General features: G+C 48.2%; 1 protein-coding gene across 5 annotated transcripts in view; it reads right to left on the bottom strand.

The window, feature by feature from the left end:
• Positions 1–23,100, bottom strand: part of ARHGEF12 (Rho guanine nucleotide exchange factor 12) — an 81,371-nt gene that overhangs the window by 5,732 nt on the left and 52,539 nt on the right. For all 5 annotated transcript variants that reach the window (XM_038161400.1, XM_038161398.1, XM_038161397.1 and 2 more), the window contains 28 exons: positions 22,076–22,210; positions 20,725–20,796; positions 20,021–20,113; positions 19,483–19,593; positions 18,945–19,043; positions 18,259–18,301; positions 18,049–18,154; positions 16,811–16,948; positions 16,197–16,229; positions 15,113–15,227; positions 14,298–14,403; positions 13,375–13,587; positions 12,857–12,986; positions 12,448–12,483; positions 11,721–11,875; positions 11,024–11,170; positions 10,210–10,295; positions 9,312–9,437; positions 8,072–8,186; positions 7,098–7,198; positions 6,918–6,995; positions 5,648–5,723; positions 5,068–5,235; positions 4,515–4,602; positions 3,709–3,798; positions 3,488–3,564; positions 2,921–3,148; positions 95–589 (listed from right to left, as the gene is read on the bottom strand). In XM_038161400.1, coding sequence (XP_038017328.1) covers positions 95–589; positions 2,921–3,148; positions 3,488–3,564; positions 3,709–3,798; positions 4,515–4,602; positions 5,068–5,235; positions 5,648–5,723; positions 6,918–6,995; positions 7,098–7,198; positions 8,072–8,186; positions 9,312–9,437; positions 10,210–10,295; positions 11,024–11,170; positions 11,721–11,875; positions 12,448–12,483; positions 12,857–12,986; positions 13,375–13,587; positions 14,298–14,403; positions 15,113–15,227; positions 16,197–16,229; positions 16,811–16,948; positions 18,049–18,154; positions 18,259–18,301; positions 18,945–19,043; positions 19,483–19,593; positions 20,021–20,113; positions 20,725–20,796; positions 22,076–22,210 — 3,460 coding nt within the window. The remainder of the gene's footprint in view (positions 1–94; positions 590–2,920; positions 3,149–3,487; positions 3,565–3,708; positions 3,799–4,514; positions 4,603–5,067; positions 5,236–5,647; positions 5,724–6,917; positions 6,996–7,097; positions 7,199–8,071; positions 8,187–9,311; positions 9,438–10,209; positions 10,296–11,023; positions 11,171–11,720; positions 11,876–12,447; positions 12,484–12,856; positions 12,987–13,374; positions 13,588–14,297; positions 14,404–15,112; positions 15,228–16,196; positions 16,230–16,810; positions 16,949–18,048; positions 18,155–18,258; positions 18,302–18,944; positions 19,044–19,482; positions 19,594–20,020; positions 20,114–20,724; positions 20,797–22,075; positions 22,211–23,100) is intronic.

Raw genomic sequence — 23,100 nt, forward strand, 5'->3', positions numbered from 1 at the left:
AGCTGGGGGACTCTCCTAGCCCAGACAAGCAACAGGAGAAGTGTTAAATGGACCTGCCAGGCCATCGCCCCCTGCAGGAGCGCCCCAGGCTCACCTGAGATCCGAATTTGCACCTCTTCCTCCTCCTCCTCCTCTTCCTCCTCCTCCTTCCTGTCCAGCAGCTCGCTCTCGCCGGGGTTCTCGTCGCTGTGAGCTTCCCGAGCATCGAAGAAATGCTCCCCGCTCTCCTCGGCCCCCAGCCCCTCCAGCTCCGAGCTGGAGCCCTCCAGGTTCATGCTGTCCATGGGCAAACCGCCCCTGGCAGGGGGCTCGGTGCCCACCAGCTGCATGGCATCCCCCGAGGCCGGGCGCGCCGCTGCAGTCCGGGCGCCGTGCCCGCCCGCGGCCTCGCCAGTTCTGCCGAGGGCTCCGTCCTCTCCAGGCTGCTGGAATTTGCTCTCAGAACTTGGAATTTGCTGCAGCTCGTTGCCACTCTGCGTCTGGGCTTCCTGGGACACGCTCCTGAACCTGGGCGAGCGCTGTCTGTCCTCCAGGGTCCCCTTCTCAGCCAGGCCGAGCTGCTGCACCAAGAGCTGCTTCAGCAGCCCCACTGCAAGGACAGGCAAGGGTCAGATGAGGTGGACAGCATTAGGACTGCAAGTGACAAAATGACTCCAACTTTGACCCTGCACAGGAGCTCGCAGCTGTGGTTATAGCTGGGGATTCCCACCTCAAGGAAATTGGGAATATTCCGCTCAGGTTTGAAATGACAGCAAAAAAAAAAAAAAAAGAAAATCTAAGAAGGGGGGGTTTGAGGAGATTTTAAGAGACAGAAGTGGGGATGTCCCACAGCCCATCTCCTGAGAAAAGAAGTCCCACAGCCCATCTCCTGAGAAAAATCAAATAATTTCCTGCAGGGACAATGGGGTTTGACTCAACCACCCCAAGAAGCCTCAGGGCTTAGGGGAGTTTGAGCAGATTTTTAGTGGGGATGTCCCACAGCCCATCTCCTGGGAAAAGAAGTCCCACAGCCCATCTCCTGACAAAAACCTTTTGTGAGCACTCCAAAGATTAGTGGTGCTGTCAGACTCAGCTGCTTCTGAACAGGTTCAGAGATCAGGGATGGTTTTTACACTGTACATTAAAAAAAACCACAATTAAATGGACAGCAGCTGGGCTCAAGGATCCTTCTGGCTCCTCTCCAGCTCAGGATATTCTGGGAGCTCATCACCTCCCTTCCTGCTTGCCCAAAATCTCTGTTTCTATGATAATGTCTGGAAATCCTGCTCCCTCACTAATGGCACCTGACAAGTGCAGGCAACACTCAGAGAGCACAGAAGGGATTCAAGCAGACACAAAGGTCACCCAGCCTCTGACAGAGGTGTGACTCCTTGCTCTTGGTTGGAAAAACAGGGATAAAAATAAATGTATGAAAGGCTCCAGCTTCACTCCCCTGTTTTACCTAACAATATGGCAGGACAAGTTGCATCTCCTTGGAGAAAACCAAGGAAACTGTCTCCAGAAACGATCCTGAGTGCCTGGGTTTCACCCTGCACAGGAGCTCCCAGCTCTGGTTACAGCAGGGGATTCCCACCTCGAGGAAATTGGGAATATTCCACTCAGGTTTGAGATGACAGCAAAAAAAAAAAGAAAAAAAAAAAATCTAAGAAACATTTTCCCTAAAATTCGATGCAAATTTATGCCTGGTTGAACTTCAACCCACATTCCTTTAGTTCCCAAATTATCCCAAGCAAACACTTCATAATAGGGACATATTGTTCCAAACAAAAACGTGCTGCTGTCAAGAGCCCCAGATTGTTCCTCCTCACCACAAAATGCTCTTGCAGCACCCAAAAAAAGCTGGGATGTCACACAGCAGAGCTGTCACTCAGCTCAGGCTCCTGTCACAATGTTGGAGAGCTGCTCTTTTAACTCTCAACTCTCAGGAGATGCTGTAGGGTCATTAGAAGTGTCCTTGCACCCCCCCAAACTAAGATTATTTTAGCTGTGGTCTCTTCAAAGAAGTACCAAGAATATCTGTCCAATATTCAGAACTAGAAAAGAACTTTAAACCCTCTAAGAAGGAGAATAAATGGAATTAAAGGTCTGAGATAACTCTGAGACTGCAGAGAACTGTCACTGCTTGGACAGAGAGATGGAAAAGGCAATTGGGGCCGAGGATGTGAGAGTTCTGCATTTTGGTAAAAGCAAATATTCCACAGACTCTTCCCTCCAAGTACAACTGAGGGACTTTGTGTCCCTTCCAGAGCTGCCAAGGAGAGATCTGTGGATTAATGAATCCATTCCAATTGCAGGGAGTTCTGTTTAGGAGCTGCACTGCCAGAGCTGATCCAGCAGGTTGCAGAGCCCTGCATTCCTCCTCTGCAAGGAGAGCAGAGGAAGTGATTAAAAACCCTTAAAACAATTTCAAACAATGCTTTGTCCATCAGGAGAACTTTTTAACACGCACAAGTGTTGATCCAGTTAGACCCAACCACCTCCCAAGTACTCAGGAAATCTGAGCCTGGGCTTGGGATATAAGTGAGCTTTACATGGGCAGGATTTTACAGGGGAAAAAAAAGGAAAATTGTATTTTGCAACACAAGCAACCTCTCCAGTTCTGCTCCAGTGCTACAGAAATAAGACCAGGGCTGAGTGCCTTGTCTTTAAAAACTGCTGACCAGCAATGGCACGGTGCACTAAGCTCTGCAATGTAATTCTGCCATCAAAGCACTCCATGGATGGCAGAAATTCATGATCAGCCTCATTTGGTACAGAAAAGCCCAGAAAAAACAAGGAGATGCCTAAAGCCCAGGGAAGGGGCAGTGCATGAATCCAGAACTCCTTGCTGTCACATCCAGCCCAGGGGGATGGATAATGAATGGAAATGGGCTGTTTGAGGGAATTCCAGCTGCAAAGCCCACCCCAGGGTGGTACTCACAGTTCCTCAGGGCGTCCCGTGCCCACTGCCCCTCTGGTACCGAGGCTGAGCTGCTGCCAGGGTGTTCAAAGCAGGCAGAGGAGTCCTTCAGTGCCAGCTCCGCCTGCTGCGCCTTCTCAAACTGTCCCTCAGCCCCCAGCAGCCCTTCCACCTTGGCCTTCTCAGACATGATGGGTGAAGAGGACTCAGGGTTCAGTATTAAGGGAGACTCCAGGCCCAAATCTTTATCTAGAGGACAGAAAACAAACATTCAGGTGAAGCAACAGTGATAAAACTGCAGAAAATTCCACTCTGGAAACACTAAGATTCTTCAGCATGGCTTTGGGCCATGTTCTTTCCAGGGTTAAAAAATAAAAAGACTCTCTAGCAAAGAGAGGTGGAAATAATAAAAGTCACATTTCCAAGAGGTTCAGCATCACTTCTCTGAAAGACTTGTAAAGAAATCATCCCTTTCCAGAAAAATCTCAAAGCTGCCCGAGGATGCCCGGTCCCCCAGGACTGTGGCTGGGCACGCCTGCACTCTGTGGAGCAAACCTCCTGCTGCACTGCCCTGAATCCCTGCCTCACCTGGACTCTGCAGGCTGCTGGCAGGAATGTCATGCTGCTCTTTGAGCTTCTGCTGCTCCTCTTCCTCACGCTCCTCTCTGCAGGGAGGGAAGAACAAACACATCCTTTCAGTCAGGGTCGTCTGCAGGAGAATGCGTGCTTTGGAGGGCAATGTGTAAGCAGGAAAAGGGGTGCTGGAGAAAGAAAAATCAGCTTTGCTTCCTCCTGCAGCTTTGACTTACTCGCCAGGGCCTGACTGAGGCAGTGGGATCACTCTTCTGCTGCTGCCCATCTTCACAGTTCCTGCCATCTGAGCTATAAGGTCCTGCCAGCTGCAGCACAAACAGCAAATAAAACCATGCAGAATGAGCATTTCTCTATTTAATCCTCTTAAACCCAGCTGATATCATTACTGCTTCTTTTACCAAAAAGAAATGTCTTTTTTTTTTTAAAGTTCTGTGACATTCAGTCCCCCCAGGAACAGCCTGAAATCACCACAGCATGAAGCTCAGATCACCTGGATGCTCTTCAGCAGACAGAAATGATACACAGGACCTTATCACTTATCAGATCAACCAGTTAATTGATATATGAATAGATGAAAAAGCACATTTCACACATCCCTGATGTGTAATAGATGCAACAAGAGCCATGTACCCCATAAGCCCATCTATCCCTGGGTGTTCTTTAGGAGAAAAGAGTTTCTCCCAGTAAAGCTTTTAGCCATGGAATCCAATTCCTGCAGTGGGGTGTTTGTGATGCCAGAATGTAAATCTGCAAACATCTCTGGTGCTGCATGAAGATGCAGGATTGTTTCTGTGTCTGGTCTGGCAGCCAGGCCCAAACAAGAAGAATTTTAAGGGTAAATAAAAACATTTTGGAGGTCAGGAAAGAGTCTGGAGTGAGCCAGCTGGGAGGGACTATCCATGGATGCTTCCCACAGAAGATTTCCAGCAGAATTTGGAGAAGGAACTCAGGGAATTCATGGAGTGAAGGTCTCTCAGGTCCAACAAAGCCAGCAGCAGCTGGAACTGACCCCAGGACTTACACATTCTTCTCTGAGACAGTCTGTGCCACCAGCTCGTAGATGTGAGCCCCCGTCGCCGACATGGAGATGACGAAGAAAGCTTTGTTATCTGCACCAACACAGGGAAGGGAACTGAAACAGCCTCCCAAAAACTCCTACATAATACATAACCCCAGCCCAAAGCAAGGGAAAAGTCCATGAGCTAACTTTCCAACACTAACACAGAAACACTGACCTTGTCCTATCAAAGCAACGTGCCCTCAAAGGAAAAACCCATTTTGAAAAAGCTCCGTTTCTCCTCTTTTCCCTTCTAATAATTTCCAGAGCGCTTTTCCTCTAACACAATCAGAGTACTTTCATTTAGAAGTCTATTTAAAACTCAAGCAAATGCCTATTACTGATGCAAAGAAGTTAAACAGCTCATCCATACTAAGCACGATGTTGGACAACCAAGAATTAAGCCTACGCAGTTTTCCATGTTCTGCTCTGCAAATCTACACAAAATCATCTTCCTCAACTGAGCTAATCTTTATTTTTGGCTTTTCTTTTTGCTTTCTCAGTGGGCTGCACTGACCTGTGGCCACCTGGCGAACCAGCACGGTGTTGAGTTTGATGATGGGGCTGAAGGTGTGCTTGCTGTCAGCTGTGGATGCCAGGATCTTGCTGTGGCACTTCAGCACCAGTTTGTCATCTTGTTTCTGCAGCAGCACCAGGATGTCCTCCAGCAGCAGAGTGTACAGATCTGCCCAGAATGCAAAAAAAAAAAGCCCAGAATGAGTTAAAAGATTGCCATCAGAAAGCAAAAAGCTGCATTTCTGATTACTCATGCAGAGGCAGCAATCAGTGCTGTGCCATTCCAGGCAAAGCTTGCAAATCTTCCTGGTGAAAACTCCAGCAGGAAGCTACAGATGGAACTGGATCAGCTCATGACTGACTGCTGTGTCCCTGCGTGGCCCTAATGACACTCCAGCACATCTCAGAATTGACAAGAATAATTTCATCAGCTCAGAGAAGCACACAGGCATTATTAGAGGTGGCAGCAAGAAGCATAATTGGGAGCTGCAGCAGAGCTTCTCCCTCCTCTCCTGCCCAGCAAAGTCACCCAGAGGCAGGGGACGAGGGGACGAGGGGACGAGGGGATGGCCCAGACTCACCGATGGTTTTGTCACGATTCACCTTCCAGGTCAAGGGCCCTTCATGCAGCATTTTTCTCTTCGTTAGATCCAGGTTCTGTCACCAGGGGAAAGAAAAAAAAAAATGAAATTCCCATGGAAGCAAGGCATGATAAAACACAGGAATGCCAGAGGGACTCCAGTTTGGAGCCGAGCAGCTAAACCCAGGCTGGGAAAAGAAACACAAAGCAGGGAACCCAAAATCTTGTCAGAGATGCTGTTTATCACTTTTCCTCTTCCACTGCTCTTTTCCACGTGCCAAGTGCCACAGAGTGGGGAGTTCTCCCACCAAGTCAGGCTCCTGGGGCATCAGGATGTCACCTGCTTCCTAGGAGGAGTTTTTGCAGTCCCCCATGCTCAGCTCTAGCATTGCAAGTGATTAATGCTGCAGCACTCCATTTGCAAGTCAAGCGTGCCTACAAATTATTTACAAATCATCCCCATGATCTGACAGGCTTTGTAATGTCAATGGATTCTTCAGGCACTTCAGTGCTTGTGACATTTAGAGCTGCAGGCAAGCAGAAGTGACAATTTTCACAATTCATCCCTTCCAAGTCTCCGAGCCTGCAATCAATGACAGCGAGATTTCCTAGCTGCCAGAAGTTCCTCCTTGCCTGGCTGAATGCTCGCAAGTTTATTTGGGGAAGGATTCATGACACAGTTTCATAGAAAAGTTGGAGTTTTTCAATTCACACTGACTTTGAGGGAGATGAGGAAGAAACCAGTAGGTGAGCAGCTTCCAACAAAACTGCAGGGATTTACGGGAGCCACGGAACAGAGTATTTTTAATACTGGACTTCAGGTTTTATTTGGCTGTGTGGATCTGCCACGTTTTTGTACAAGCTCTCCTTTAAAAGCCAATTCCACTGCTACACCTCAGGGCTCTCCAAGGCCTCCCCAGTTCCAACAGCGTCACTAAGACGCACTCACATGAGATAAATATGCACAATAATCTCATTATCCATCAGATATCTCTTCTGGGATACAGTGCTCGAGCTTGCAGGCCATAAAGGTTTGTTGCACAGAGCTGACAAGCTTCATCAGCACCATGATGTGCAGAACTGAGCTGTTAGAGGCACAGAAATCTTCAGGAAGGTGGCAAAACTCACATTTCTGAGACTAACTGTTTTCATTTTCACACAGAAACATTTATCTCCAAAGACCACTTGATTGTGCACCAGAAGAAGCACAAACTGAATGTCAGGGCTGCACACTCCATTCAGCCAGGGCTGGTTTTAATGCTCCCACTCACCCTGAACTCATCCATCATGGGATCCTCCGACTGCTTCAAGTAGGAGAGGTCGAGTCGCCGCTGATAATCCTCCAGGTGCTGCAGGAAATGCAAGGAAATGGTCACTTGGAGCAGCAGAACTGCCCAGAGCACAGCTTCTCCGCTGTGCCCAGCCCCGGGTGTTCACCCTGGCCCTCCCACCTGCTTGTTCTCCGACTCTTTGACAGCCTGGTTGACGTGGTTGAGGATCTGGCGGCAGTGATCTGCTGCTTTCTTGACCTTCTCCTTCTCCTCAGGCAGCTCTGCAAGAATAACACCAAGTGGGACGGTGCTCCCAGCAGAGGTTTGGCCAAGCCAGGCCTGTGTGCAGTCTGCTGACCTCAAACTGGACAAAGAGGAGTTAAACTCACAGGGAAGTCACCAACAAAAGCACTGCAACGGTGATAAAAATGAGATTTGTGACAGGAGAGAACTGACTGTGACCTGCACATCGTTACACATCATGCAGTTGTTACTGTCCCTTCTTTAGGGCATGGTGACAACTACTCACAATAATGTGGGAAACCTCAAATCCTTACTAAAATCCTCACTAAAATCCTCAGTAAAATCCTTACTAAGAGTACAGGCACAGGTGAACCCATCAATTCTCAGCAGCAGCAGCAGCCACTCTGAGAATTCACTTAACAGGAACATCAGCCAGTACATCAAAGATAATGGAGTATCACATGCTTTCCTAATTAGGATTAGAGGGAACTTGTAGCTGCAGTCTATTTTTATGAGTAATGAAATTACCCTGCAGCAGGTATCAGATAGTAAAGCTGGGAAGGCATTTTGTGCTGTTATTGATCACATCTTTACCTGTTGTGCTGGAAGTATCTTTCAGTGTAACAGATCCTGATTAAACCCCACCCTCTGCAAGAGCATGAGGATGTTCTGTGCTGCTTTAGAGGTTTGATAGAGTCACTTATTTCACACTGAATTTCCTTTTTATTTTCCTAAGGAGGAACCAACCCTGGATTTTTCTTTTTATTACTGTTTTTTACACCTCCTGTGCAGAAAGCAGCAGTGAGGTCGCAATGAAAACAGAGACACGTAAAATTAAAGTGTTCTTTAACACATTTACCTAAAAAAAACCTGCTGAGATGGGTGCCCAAATCCCAGTGGCGAGGCTTTACCTGTGTATTTAGCAATGTTATCCAGCAGAAGGGGGTATTTGGTCAACCTCTGCATCTCTGTGGGGATGATATCCTTCAGCTGCAGCCGCCGGCACAGGGGATTGCTCTCAGCATCCTAAATTTCAACAGCACAATATCTGCATTTGTCATTTTTATTAAGGCCATAATTACCTGAATGCACAACATCTATTCATCACTTAAACATCTATTACTTCACTTTCCAGTAATTAAATACAAGACAAGAGATGCCAAGATCTATCACCCAGACAACACATCCCCTCTCCATCTGCAATTTCCCAGAGGAAAAGCTCATCACAGCAGCAGTGCCTTCCTCCCCTCATTACTCCCCATGGGCATGGGCCCATCCCCAATCCATCTCAGTCAGCAGCTCCCAGGGAACACATCACTTTGGGCTTTCACAGCGCAGCAGAACGCGGGATATTTGTCAAGATGATCTCCCCTGTGCTCCCAGAGCTCCTCCCAGCCTGTGCTGATGGAGATCACGCTCTCCTGCAAATGCCACACGGACCCCCAGCCCAGCCCTGGCAGGCAGAGCAGCTGTGCAGCATCTGGCTCCTGCTCCTGCCACTCTGAGCACTCTGCCCCACAGGATCTGGCATCCTTGGGCAGCAGCCACCTGGAGGGAGATGGCATCTCCTGCCTGGGATGCCGTGCTGGCCTGCATTCCAGCAGGACACTCGGTGCTCCCCAGAACTGAAGGCTCCTCCCTCCAGAAACCAGCAGGAGAGATAAACACAGTGCTGGAGATGGTCCCCAGCTTAGGCAGCCTTGGCCATGATGTCACTAATAATTGTCATTAATTATCAGGACTTGATCTAGGAGGATTCACTGGGCTGTGCTGAGGCAACTCCAGAGCCTGGTGGAGAAAACTCCAAAGCCCGATGGAGAAAAACTCCAAAGCCTGGTGGAGAAAAACTCCAAAGCCTCATAGAGAAAACTCCAAAGCCTGGTGGAGAAAAACTCCAAAGCCTCATAGAGAAAACTCCAAAGCCCGATGGAGAAAAACTCCAAAGCCTGGTGGAGAAAACTCCAAAGCTTGATGGAGAAAAACTCCAAAGCCTGGTGGAGAAAACTCCAAAGCCCAGGGGAGAAACTGAGAACTTAGGGGAAAAAACTCAAGTCTGGTGAAAAACTCAAGGACTGGAGGAGAAAACTCCAAAACCTGGAGGAGACAACTCAAAGCCTGGTGGAGAAACTCAAAGCCCTGAGGCAAACCCACCTGCACGAAGGTCTGGAAGCGCGAGTCCTTCTTCTGGCGGGACTTGATGACCTCGAGAGCGAAGGGCTGGTTGCTGCAGAAGGTGGCAGTGGCAAGTTTCAGCTTCTCCTCTGCTGCTCCACTAAACTGTGCCAGAAAGCCAAAAAAGCCAAGTTTAGACAGGCTGGAGCTCAGCACGAGGCACCCTCGGCAGGCAGAGCCACACGGGACTGGGATCACCAGGGAACAAAGGAATTATTGACAAAAATGAGGAGGCATTTCTGCTCTGGTTTAAGGCTTTGTCTTCCCAGAGGAGACTTTTACATCTCCAACTCTTCAGGTCTCCTGAATCCAGCCCTCCCACATCACAGAATCCCAGACTGGTTTGGGTTGAAAGGGATTTGAAAGCGCATCCCCATCACGGGCCAGGACATCCTTGAACACTTCCAGGGATGGGGCATCCAAATCTCTCCATAAAGATCTCAAAAGTGAAGCCTGCAGCAGCACCACAAACTCCAAATTTATACATTCTAAGATTAGAAATCAGTATTTCTAACCATCTTTTAACTGCTGCACAGGCAGCACCAGGCTCACACTTCAGTGTTACCGAAATAAACCGTGCCACTACATTTCTCAAAATCCCACTCTCACCTTTATGTACCCAAAGTACCTTTCTATCCTACCCACACATCCTAAGGATATTATTCCTGTGCCTTAAATGACTCTTATTCCAGTCAGATGAAAATCCTCTGTGTTCTTCCTGCTTTCCTTCCCCCCTCATCCTCCAGCTCTGTTTTGGCTCCAGAACTCGCAGCCCTTCAGTTCCCACTGTTGGAAATCTCCTCCTCCCACCTCTGGCTCCACTGGTCATTCCATGACACGTTATTTTCAAATGTGAGAAATATTAAAAGAATTTTACCCAGGAGAGCAAATCTTCCCCAATTTGGCCAATGACAGAAGTCTCGTTCCTTTTTCGGACAGCTTTCATCTGATCGTTCAGTGCAACTTAAAAACAAAGGAAAAAAAAAGGTAAATTTTATCAATAGCGGGCAAATTGCTGGCTTAATGTTCAGCATTTAACATAAAAGCTATTTTAGGAGAAGATTAGATTTTAGAGAAAATTATTAATTTTAATTAGCTAATAAACAATATCCTGCAACTTAATAAATTCAGGATATCTAATGAAATGTGATGTAACTCCTTTGCACTTGTGTCTCACCTGCCTTCAAATGCCCCCTAAGAACCACTCCAAACTCATCTTTTCTGAGGCTCACTATCATTTTTCCATAAACAGGAATAATGCAGAAGCCAGAAAACCACACAGCTGATGATTCAGTGGCTGAAATTCCTACTGTGAGCAGTCCTTTCCCTGAACAACAAGGAAGGGCCACCCTTCAGGAACAAAAGGACATCAATCTTCATCAATCTGTTTGCTGCTCTCCTCGGGAGCAGCTGGACCATCTCAAAGCCTGGCCCACAAAGCTCACTGCTCCTTTCATCAAGCATCAATCAACACAGAGAAGGAAAAGGAACGCTGGACACACGATTCCTGATCAAAACATCTTTGTGAATCAGAGATGGAGCACGTGTGAGCAGAAGCAAGCCCAGGGCAGTGTCCTGAAGAATTCTGCTCTGTCTCAGGTGTTGGGTGAAGCTGCCTCGCGTTCCAGGCTCCCTTTGCTTCAATTTTTCAGCCACTGGAAGCCCAAATTCCAGCGTCCAGCTGCTCCTACCATGCAGCCCAAGGATGTCCTCCAGGTTGGAGAAGATTTTCCTCTTGTCACTGGAGCTGAGGATGCCCTCCCTGGTGACCCTCTGGTAGAAGACGTTGTGCAGGACCTTCAGCGTGCGCACGTGGGCTCGCTCCGTGTAGAACAGCTCTGGGGAGACAGGGAGAGCAGGATGGCAACTGTGCAGCCACAGGGGAGCTCAGAGCAGCTCCCTCAGCAGCATTTCCCTCCCTGGTCCATATTCCAGGCTCTGCTGTAATTCCACGTTTGAGGTGTTTGGAAGATTCCATCGTTTACCCCAAAAGCTCTGAGCTCACAAATCCTCGCAGGGGTTTCTGCAGGAGCTGCAACTCAAATCTGCTCAAGTTTGGGAGCAGCATTTCCATCACCTGCTTCCCAAAAAACCAAGCTTTTCTTGTTTTCTTTTTATAGAACATATTAAAAACCTGGCTTTTCAGTGCCTTAATATTTAATAACCACTTGATATTGTTTATTTCTCCTCTGCGGACTGGATCAATCTCACCTCAGGTTATTTCCCACTAACAAGCACGGGTTTCACAGCTAAGAACTCTTCAAACCAAAAGTTCAGCAAGTCTCCAGCCACTACTTCACAAAATCACTGAAGAAAAACTTAATTGTAAATTTTTTAAGAAGGTTTCAGCTCTGAGCTTGGCCAGGTGGGACAGAACCCCCATCTCACCATTTATCACCTCCTGGCGTTTGATTTCGTAGGGTTTGAGCCCCATCAGCACCTCCCTGCTCACGAGCTGCTGCCAGTTGGGAGGGTCCGTGTCCATGTCGAAGTCATAGAGCTCATCCTCACTCTGCACATCTGCAAAGCCAACACTGTCCATCCTGATGGGAGGAGGGAAACAAGTGAGTTAATTCAGGGAAAAGCTGAGTACATCAATCAGCTTTATGAATGCACTGTCCCTGCCAGCTGGGGGCTGGCTGATGCCTGACCCTCTGGGCACATTCTCTAACTTTGCCCTTTACAGATTGACTGTTCTGACAGTGTTTTCATAACCCTCCTTTTAACGACACAGATCAAATCATCTGCAGTCAGATGGCAAGGCAGTGAAAAGGGCAGGGTACAGCTTCTTGCTTCAGTCTGTCTGCAGGTACAGAAGCAACAGCATCACAGGCTGAAAAGGAAAACAGGGATGTCTCTACTCCCATCCACTCAAATCAGTGGATACAGCAATCATTCCCCCTCACTCACAGATCAAAGGGGTATTTTTGCATGTGACTCACTCCACCTGCCCTACAAATGGCTGCCAGTGTCTGATTCCATGTGCTCTCGAAGAAAAGGGATCATGCAGACAACTGTGCTGCCTCAGAACAAAGAGCCCGGCTGCATTCTGCTCCACAACCGTTTGACATCCAAACAAATCAAATCAAGTTCAAATATTTCTAAGCACACTCACTTGCGAAAAGGCTTCGGTGTTCCCATGTCAACCATCCTGCGAGGAAGGAAAGGAACCATTAGGGAAGCTTGTGCCTGAATTCCTCCCTGCTCAGGACGACTTCAGAATGGTGGTCTGAGCTCCAAAGCGTTCTGTCCCCTCTCCTGACAGTTTTCTGTCACAGCAGAGACCCAAACCACAGTTTCCTAATTCTAATTCTAATTCTAATTCTAATTCTAATTCTAATTCTAATTCTTTTCCTAATTCCTAATTCAACAATATTTAACACAAACAACGTCACTGTCGTTTTACGCACTGAATTCCAGCAGCCACTGTCACGCTGGCAAAGATCACTCTACAAAGATCTTTCCCAACCCATTCCAAGCTTTCCTGACTCTCTCTCAAGGCTCCCTCAAGCACCCAGAGTTACCTCTCCGACTCTCCCTCCTCCTCCTGCAGGTTTTCCAAAGGAGATGGGAACTCAAAGGTGTTGTTGGGCGTGCGGGGGGTGCCATCCACGGACTCGCTGGCAGGTGGGGCTTCCCCAGGCTGCTTCACACCTGGACGCAGGAGAAACGTGAAAGGTGAGGAACCGAGTGAGAGGACATCAGAGAACCTCCCAGCCTCTCCAGAGCCTCTCGATTCCAGCTTCGGAGCCGGAGGAACTCGATTCCCAGCGTGGTAAGAGCAAATGTCAGTGACAAAAGCTGCAGGTGGCACCTGTTGGGTTTTTCCTGTTGGATGATCCGATGCCACACTGGCAGAACCCACTAACAACCACTGCTGCACGTGGCAACGTTCCCTAACTGAGGATTAAAAGCTGATTAAGGTGAGGAAGAGCAGCTCGAATGACATCAAAGCATTGCCCAACTGGCCCGGCTCGTTGCATCAGCGCTCTGCACATCCTGTTCACAGCACAACCTTTACCCACTGTCCATTCCACCCTACCTGTGTCACTGTCCTTGCTGCCCTCTGGAGAGGCAAAGGGCCCCACTGCCAGGGGGGACATGGGGTTGGCAGGGGGGTAAGGGGCATCTGTGCCATCGCTGGAGGAGCCACTCTGGCGCATCTTGCTGGACTCGGGGGGCTCTGGGCTCACAGAGGAGGCTGTGGGTGAGTGCTTGGGGTGCCTGGGCTTCTGCATCTCCATGGCCCTGCCAACTGGACAGAGAGAATCATCACCCTGCTGAAAGCACCCTCTCAGGGCTGAGAGAGGCAGCATTGCAGGGCCAAACAGGTTCGTGTGTCTTCTAAGCGGGATTTAACAACAAGAGGTTTAAAATCACTGAATCCTACTGAAAATCACTGAATCCTACTGAAAAATCATTCAATCCTACTGAAAAATCATTCAATCCTACTGAAAAATCACTCAATCCTACAGAAAATCATTTAATCCTACAAATCATTCAATCTTAATGAAAAATCACTCAACCCTACTGAAAATCACTCAACCCTACTGAAAAATCACTCAATCCTAATGGAAATCACTCAATCCTAATGAAAATCACTCAATCCTATGGAAAATCACTCAACCCTACTGAAAAATCACTGAATCCAACTGAAAATCATTCAATCCTACTGAAAAATCTCTCAATCCTACGGAAAATCACTCAATCCTACCCCAAAATGCCTCAATCCCAGCCCAAAACGCCTCAATCCCAGCCCAAAATTCGATCCCACAGCCCCTCAGGGTGAGAGAGGCCTGGAAGGGAACTGAGAGAAGCGGGGTCCAGATCGTGGGACTGGGATTGTGTGAGGCGGGATGGGTGGGATGAGGTTTAAAATGGGGAATAGGGTTCCTGGCAGGGGTTTTGAAGGCAGCAGGGATTTCCTGTGGCTCTCAGGGCACAGGGGTTCCTGAGCTGACATACTTGCACTGCTGTCGTGTCGGCTCGGTCTCCTCGGGGGGCCCAGAATGTTGGGGAAGCCTCTCCTCTTCCCTTTCTCCTCTCCTTCTTTCTCTTTCTTGATGCTTTGCTGCAGGAAAAGAAAAGCAAACTCATCTCCCCCTGCTTCCAATCCAGCTGTTTGCCGAGATTTTAATTAGTTGTTTAAAGCTGCAGAAGGGAGAGGACACAAAGCTTCAAAAAGGCTTCACACTGTTTCACCTTTTTGGTTAGTGCAGAACTGCTTGAAACTCTCTCAATGTTTCAAAAGAAGCTGAAATGCTGATGAAAATAAGCAGCTGCTGTGACCAGATACACCCCCGTGCTGTGGGAGACAAGGGATCACACCCACAGGGATGAAGTTTTGGTGGAAATAATCATTATGTAACTGGAGAAGTGGGGGTGGCAGGGAGAAGAGCTCTCTGCATCACAAACCAGGAGGGTTTGGGTAAATTTCTCAGGGAAAAAATGGAAGTAAACAAGGCAGCAGCTTTAATGAGACCCTCCTGTGGTTCAAGGCCGTGTTCTCTTGAAATATTCCTCACCCAAAGTTTTAATAACAGGCAAAACCAAGGTGAATTCAGGGTTCATTAGAGAGAAAGGAAATAATTCCTATCATTTCCAACTCACGCCTCTACCAACAGATGCAGAACCCAATTTTAACTCTTAGGTTTGCTGTGCAGCTCAGCAATCCCAGATGCTCTTGAAACATAAAAATCACACCCATTTTTAATTTTTTTTTTCCTGCAAAACCGGGGTTTGGATTGCACACAAATCCTCTGTGGCCACGGCAGCACTACCTTGATCTTTGGCAGGAAACCAATCCGGCCCCGCTTCTGCTCCAGGTTCCGAGGCTCTTTGACCTTCACTCCCAGGTGTTTCATGTAGGTGAGGATCACATACTGCATGGTGGAGCTGCCAAACACAGAAAAAACCAGGGAGGCTTAAGAGGAAAATACTGGGAAAATACATGGAGTCAATAAAATTAAGGTCAAGGTTCTGTTGAGAAGTTCATTTTCAAACTAAAGTGATGAAATGAACGGAAATAAATCCCCACAGATCATGGGAAGGCTCAGCCAACATCAGAATTTATCATTTTGTAAATTATGGAGGAAATAAAGATGGAATATATGGATGGGGAGGCTCTGGCACAGGGAGCCCAGAGAAGCTGTGGCTGCCCCTGGATCCCTGGAAGTGTCCAAGGCCAGGCTGCACCACCCTGAGACAGAGGAAGGTGTCCCTGCCATGGCAGGGGTTGGAATTAATTCATCTTTAAGGTCCCTTCCAACCCAAATCATTCCATGATAAAAGGCACGGAAACCCAGGAGGTGAAAACACAATTTTGAGAATTCCACAGAAGGTCCTAAAATTCTACACTAAAACCATCCTCGATGTCACATTACAGCTTTGAGTTATGGAGCAAACAAGCAGCAGTAAAAGGTGACTGCAAAAAGGAGGAAAAGCTGCTCAGATAAAACTGAACAGGACAAGGCACACACGGAAAATAAATGTTAGGGCAGATGGAAGCAGTTACAACACAAAACAAAAATAAACACAAACTCTCAGAGACGGTAATTTTTAAGATGTGAAACACAGACAACAAACATCAGCAAGGAAGAGGCTGGTGCTCTGAATGGCAATGGGTTCATGCCAGGGATGCAGGAGTCTGGAGAACAGAAACATCAGCAAGGAAGAGGCTGGTGCTCTGAACTGCAATGGTTCATGCCAGGGATGCAGGAGTCTGGGAACAGAAACATCAGCAAAGAGGCTGGTGCTCTGATCTGCAATGGTTCATGCCAGGGATGCAGGAGTCTGGGAACAGCCAGGAGAGGGCTGTCGTGTTCCACCAGCACAACACAGCCCGAGCTCCCCAGCTCCCATTACCTCTTGTCTTCCTCCAGAGGCTGAGATGTCATCCTAAAAACAAGAAAGGGTTTTTAAATGAAACTCAAAACCCAATTAACACCTGGCCCCATCCACCCAGAGCATCGCTAGCTGTGTTGAAGTGTCCTTTACAATGTTCAGCAGTCCCAGCAGGGGAAAAAAATAAAATCAAGAATCAAAAGTGGAGGTTCAGCTGTGGAAATTGGATTCAGCCCACATTAAAAAGGAGAAAATGGGTTGTGAAGCTGTTGTTCCTAGAGGAAAAGGGCTCTGATGTGATAATGCAGGCTGGCAATGGCAGCATTCCCTGCACTATTTCACAGCAGCCTCCTGGACAAAACACAAAACAGCCTTCTCTTCCCTCCTGCCTCACCAACCCTCAGGTGATGATCCATCCACCCTCAGGTGATGTTCCATCCACCCTCAGGTGATGATCCCTTCCCTCCTGCCTCAGCCCCAGCTGCCACCACCCCAACCACCACTCAGGGCCAGCAATCCACCCACGGGGACACCAAATCCCACTCCCCAATTCCTCCATCCCGCTTGTCCCACATCTGAGGCGGCACCTTTAAGGTTATTTTCTTCCCCCCACCTCCCTGTTTGGTGTCACTTACAGGACCTCCTCGATTTTGGCCAGGATCTGCTCTGCACAGCTCCTCTCCTTCTCCACGGCGTTGCGGTCGCGCAGCCGCTCCGCGTCCAGCCTGCTCAGCTCCCCCTCGGCCAGGGTCAGCCCCATGCTCCTCTTCTGCCTGCAAGAGGGCACAGGGAGCATCACCTGCAGCTGGGGCGCTCAGGGGGTCCTCACAGAGGGGTTTTGGGGTGTTTGAAGGATCTACGTGAGGTTTTGAGGTATGAAATAGCTCATTGCTGAGCCTGGCACTCCACGCGAGAAAGTAAATGAATGATCAGCTTCTACTGTGAGAGCTCACAGAATTCACAGAATCACCAGCTTGGAAGAGACCTTCAGGAGCGTTTGGACAATGCTGCCTGGGATTTTGGGGTGTCTGAGCGGGGCCAGGAGCTGGACTGGATGATCCTGTGGGTCCCTCCCAGCTCAGGACATTCTGTGATCCTGAAGCACTCAGAAGAGTTACCCAAGCTGCCGTGGCCACCAAGAGCCCAGGGCTCTACAAACCCACCCAGCCACCCTTCTGTCCCCATCCCCTTCCCCTCCAGCTCCCAGGCTCAGCCCCAGAATCAAAAAATCACCAGGCTGGAGGAGACAATGGAGTCCAGCTCAGCCCCAGAATCAAAAAATCACCAGGCTGGAGGAGACCATGGAGTCCAGCTCAGCCACAGAATCAAAAAATCACCAGGCTGGAGGAGACCATGGAGTCCAGCTCAGCCCCAACAGCTCAACTCAACCCTGGCACCCAGTGCCACATCCAGGCTTGGTGGCATTCAGGGATGGTGACTCCACCACCTCCCTGACCACCCTTTATCACCTTTTCTGTGAAAAAACTTCTTCCTAAGATCCAACCTAAATTTCCCTTGGCCCAGCTTGAGCTCTGTGAAGGGGATTATTGCCTGCCCAAAGGGGAGAGGGAAGGGAAATAGGGACAGGGAAAAAAAAATAAGCTGATTATAAACACAACCAGTAAGAGAGATTTATAAAAAAAAAAAAAAAACCCTAAGAAAAAATACTCTGACATTTCCTCACACAGCTTCCAGGAATCTGGAAGAATCCAAGCTCTAGGATTGCAACTGAAGACTTGATTTAAGGATTGGCCACAGGGAATATTCCTATCCAGTCCAAGAGGAATTTCATCTCCCCCAGGTTTCCCTGTGCTGGAACACTGACTGAAATCAAATACGAATTAAAGGAAACTCCACAGAGAGCTCCTGGTACCTGAAATCTTCCAGGTTCCTCTGAACCTCCGGGCAGACTTTGTCCTGCATGGTTTGGATGAACTGGCGGTGCAGCTCTTCAGGGAGCAGCTCTGGCCTTCTCCTGTCTGGGAGGCAGAAAATTCACCAATTATTCCTCTGGGAACAGCCCCCACGTCAATAAATGACCTCAGTAAAGTCATTTCCCCTCTGTCCTTCACTCCCGGCCTACCTAATTCCAAGGAGATTTCCTCTGGAACTGGGACTTTCAGGTTCTGCAAAAGGAAAGAAAGGCTGGGAGAACCCACAGAGAAACCAGCAGCCCAAAAAAACCCACACCAGTCACTCCAGGAAATTCCCTCAAAAGCCAAAATCATCCAACCTGAGCAGCTGCTGGTTTGGGAAGGGGAGACCCCCATGAATGTATTTTCACGGGATTATTTCAGGTGAACATGTGGTAGGTAAAGCTCTGCTGCAGTTTCTGGGAGTTGAATTCATGACAGCAAAGAATTTGCTCAGCTTTCCAACAAAGACAAAAAAGTTTCCCAATCCTGGGAACAGCCACATCAATACCCACAGCAATTATTAACTAAAAAGCAACACGGAAGAGCCAGAACTTGCTCACCTACCAATAAATTATTTCTCCCATCAACAACAAATCCCCTGGGATTTACTTTGTTAGCAGGCACCTGAGGCCATTCATTCCCTGCTAACATTGCAACAAAAACACTTCAAGCTTTTATTACCTTTCTATATTTTATAAATTTATTTATTAAACATTATTCTGATTTTGGTTTTTAAAACTGTTTCTTTTGGAGGGCTTTTAACCCCCTTAATTTTTCACAGCTCAGGTGAGTGGAGGAAGGTGAAAGTCAACATTCTGGACGGGTAAAAATGAGGAAAACAAGAGGAACTTACTGCAGCTCTGTCCAGGAAAAACTGGTAAAACTCCAGGAAAACACGGCGGGTCTCTTTGGAGTTGGTCTGTTTGTACAGGTCTGTGTAAAGGTAGCACAGCTGTGGGGAACAGGAGGCCAAGGAATGAGGTGAAAACCATGAAAATTCCCAGTTTTCCTCCCAGTGTTTCAAGGAACTCAGCAGTGTGGGCTGAAAGCTCCCCCAGCTCCTCAGGGAGGTGCAGTGGGCACAGGGAAGGGGCTGGAGGAGGAGCACAGAGAGGTCAAAGCTTCCCTGTGGATCCCACACCTTGGGGTGGAATGAGAGACTTTCAGGAAATCAATAATTGTGTTTAAGCGGCCAAACATAAAGCAAACAGCTGCTTTTGTGTTTCTCCCTTTATGTGAGGAGAGAAATGAGGATTTTTCACCCTCAGGCCTGCACAGAGGCTGCATTTCCCTCCTTGCCAGGCCACGGCAGTGAGTGCTGCACAAGATCTGCTCAATTCTGGTGAAGATACCCAGATGTGAGGCAGGGAAACAACTGCAGAGCTTCTCACCAGTGCTGCGGGGTCAAACTGGGACACCACGTGGTGCAGGAGGACAGCCAGGTGAGCCGGGCGGGATTTCAGGAGCTCGATGTTCTGGAAGCAGCTGCACTGCCCGTTAATCTGCAGGGTACAGGGAATTACAGCTCAGTTCTTCAGGAATAAGAGAAAGGACAGCTCAAATAATTCCGAGTGAACATGCGGTGGCTGTGACAACAATTCGGGATTTAAGAAAAACTAAAGAACATTAAAAAATTATAAATAAATAAATGTATAATTAATTATAAAACTATATAATTCAATTGGATATAATTTTAACAATAAATAAATAAATAAATAATAAATTGAGGTTTGGAGACTAAAGAAAAATAACAGACTCAAAGATGGACATTGTCATAAACTCTCCAAATATTTCTGTTTGGAAAGATCAGCAACGACAGGAATCCCATTCCCAAATTCTTATTTCACCATACAAAAAGTACTCAGCAGTTTAGGGACAGGGGAAGAGAACTCTGGTTGGTGAGGAAAAAAGGCTAAAAGTCATTCCCACCTGCTCCTGCTCCGTGTCAAAATCATCATCCTCTGCTCCAATGATCTGAGTGCCCACTCGGGACAGGGGACTGCCAACACTGCACTGCGAGTCCTGGGGAAGGGGAGAAAAGCACAACCTTGGGATTGTCCCTCACAGGAAACCTTGGAGATGTTCTGATCATTTAACTCTGCAAAAACTCCGCCCTGGGTGCCCCTCCCAAAATCCAAACATCAAATCAGGAGCATCAAGAGCAGCTCAGCCAGGAGCAGCCGGCACGTGCCCAGTGCCATCCCTGCACAGCGGGGAATGCGCCTTTGGGAGGGGACAGGGAGACTCCAGGAGTCACCCCAAGGATGATGATGTGTTCAGACAGCTCTGCTGAGCTCCACTTGCAGCCCTGCTGGAAATGGCAGCCCCCAAATGAGTGAATATTCCCAAAATAATGGGCTGGAGTCAAGAATAAAACACGTGCAACTGCTCTCCTCCTTCCAGGCCCGGCTGTTTCACTGCTGATCAGGTATCCCTCACCTCTAAGTGTCCCTGCTCTTAAGCTCCACAAACATTTACTCAGCTAATTAACTTTCCCTGCACCACTTTAATTGTATTTTATTTTCTAAAGCAAAGTTCAGGCACGCTCCATTTAGGAAGTGGGGGAAAGCAGCAAGATTTTAATGGCACTGTTAGAGGAGGTGCTGTTGTGACACCTGATGTTTTGTACTCACAGTGTCTTGAAGCTCAGCCTTTTCTGGGCTCTCATCTGGGTAAATCCTCTCCTTCAGGCCACTGCGAGGGCTCTGGGAAAGAGAGAAGTTCAGTTCTGGTAAGAACCAGCAGATCCAGGGAAGGGAGAACTGCACTGGGCACTCCATCAGCCACAACAGCCAAAAGCTTCTCCTTTCTCACAGGAAAAGGAGGTGTGAAAAACCAGAGTCAAATCTGTGTCCTACATGCACAGTAAAGCAAAAAAAACCCAAAACTCGAGCGGATGCAGAAGTTTGGGTCAGAAACCTGGTGACAGTGGGCAGCAGCAGAGCTGTAAAATCCCCAGCCCTTGGCTTTCTCCTTGCTCTCTCCACCTTTTCTCACAGCTCTCTTCTCCCACCTGCCAGCAATCCCCTTGCTCAGGAAGCCCAGCAGAGCCTCATCTGCAAAGCCCACGTGCTGCTGGCTCATCTTCAGCGCGTCCAAAGGTTCTGCCACTGCTCAGGCTGTTGCTTTCCAGCCTGGCTTCTTTTTCCCAGCTGCAGAGCTCTTTCCACTTCCAAAGGTTTCTTTCCCCCCTGATCCTTTAAGTTTCTCAGAGCTGGAATGTTTGGTGTGCCAATCCCCTGCACTGATCAAATACCATCCCCAGCAGCATGATGATTACAAGGAAGAGAATTACCAATTTTGTTGTTGCATTTATTAAACACAAACACCGAGTGGGATCTGGTCAGATCTGGAATGTTTCAAAACAGAGTCGTGGATGCCTCCATCTCACCCACCTCCCTTTCACTTCCATCCTCTGGGACAAATTTAGCTCCCACATCCTTAAGGTAATCAACAAACTTAGGCCAAATCCAAGCAGAGAGTCTCGATTCCCCTGCACTAATCAGACAGTGACTTAATTAAGGATTAGGCACCAAGGGAGAGCACACAGATTGCTAACTCATGAGTGAACACACCAGGAGCCTTTGCTGGAGGCAGGAACTGAGGCTGATTTGGTAGAAGGAATTCTCTTTCCCACTCTCAGGGCAAGCTGCCTGGATCTGAGTCACGGTGCTGCAGCTGGAATATTCCCTTCCAAGATGGTCCAACTGGCAAATGACTTTGGAGAAGCATGCTGGCATCCCTCTTTGTCTGGTTACAGGGATTAATGCCAGGACAATCCAGTCCCGGGTAAAACCCCCAAATTTATTCTCTCCCAGTCTTTAACATCAGTCCAACAGAACAAGTTTTCACAGGGAAAAGGTTTTGGGGGGCACTGAGGAGCCTGTTCCAGTAATGCACAGGACAAGTCACACACAGAACCTGCCAAGGAAACCCAAATGCAGGAGGGAGAGAAGCAAAGCCCCGGGGCTGCCCCAGACTCACATCAGCAATGTCACTGTTGGGTCTGGAGGGGCTGTCACCACTGAAATCCAGCTTGCTGCCGCTGTCCCCGCTCTCTGCCTCCCCCTCGCTGATCTGCAGCGACTCCGACACGGACCTGGAGGACAGGACTCCATCCTGCAAAGATGAAAGCAGAAGATTTCAAGAGATCATCCTTAAAAATCAACTCCTTCAAAAGCCAGGCAGCTCACGTCACTCATAAAACCTTAATTTATCTAGAAAAGGCTGCAGTGCTTTTCTGAGAGAAAACAACCACACCAAATTTTCAGCACTTTTAACACAGGGGAAAAGGGAAAAATGACACAGCCTAAATTCATTTTCTTATCAAAAGTGAAAACAAAATTGTTTAAAGCTTCCAAGAATGACTTCATGGGTGTATTTTAAGTTGCAGTGACAGATAATAATAAACACATCATTGCTTGCACTTGTTCTTAAAAGCAGGTTTTTCAGAGATGGGAGCCCACTGCAAAATGTACTCTACATCCTGATTAAGATGACAACTTCAAATCCCAGCTACAGAGGGTGCAGCCTGCCTGCCCAGGCAACTGCAGCTTGGCCATGAGGCCTTGGGAAGGCTGAGCCAGAGCAGAGGCTGGGCAGAGCTAGAGAATAAAGCAGGGATTTATTCAAAGGATCTCCTCCATGGATGCACCTTGGGCAGCACAAGAGCCCAGCCAGGGCTGCACCCAAGATGAACCCAAATGGTCCCAAGATGAACCAAAATGGTCACAAAATGAACCCAAGATGAACCAAAATGGTCACAAAATGAACCCAATATGGACCCAAATGGTCCCAAAATGCACGAGCGCTCCCGGGGTCTCTCCCTTGGCTCAGCTCTGCTCCATTTGCACCTTGCAGTTCATTGTCCCGTTCCAGCTTTAGCCCAGGCACTCCCATCCTGCTTGTTTGTCTCTCTGCAGCCCACGCTGTTTGTGCTCCTGGGCTGAGCTTTGGATCATTTGTCCTTGGTGCCCAGCTGGAGCAGGAATTGTTTTGTGTCCCTGCTC

This window comes from Motacilla alba, chromosome 24, assembly GCF_015832195.1.
Source record: "Motacilla alba alba isolate MOTALB_02 chromosome 24, Motacilla_alba_V1.0_pri, whole genome shotgun sequence".
Classification (NCBI taxonomy): Eukaryota; Metazoa; Chordata; class Aves; order Passeriformes; family Motacillidae; genus Motacilla; species Motacilla alba.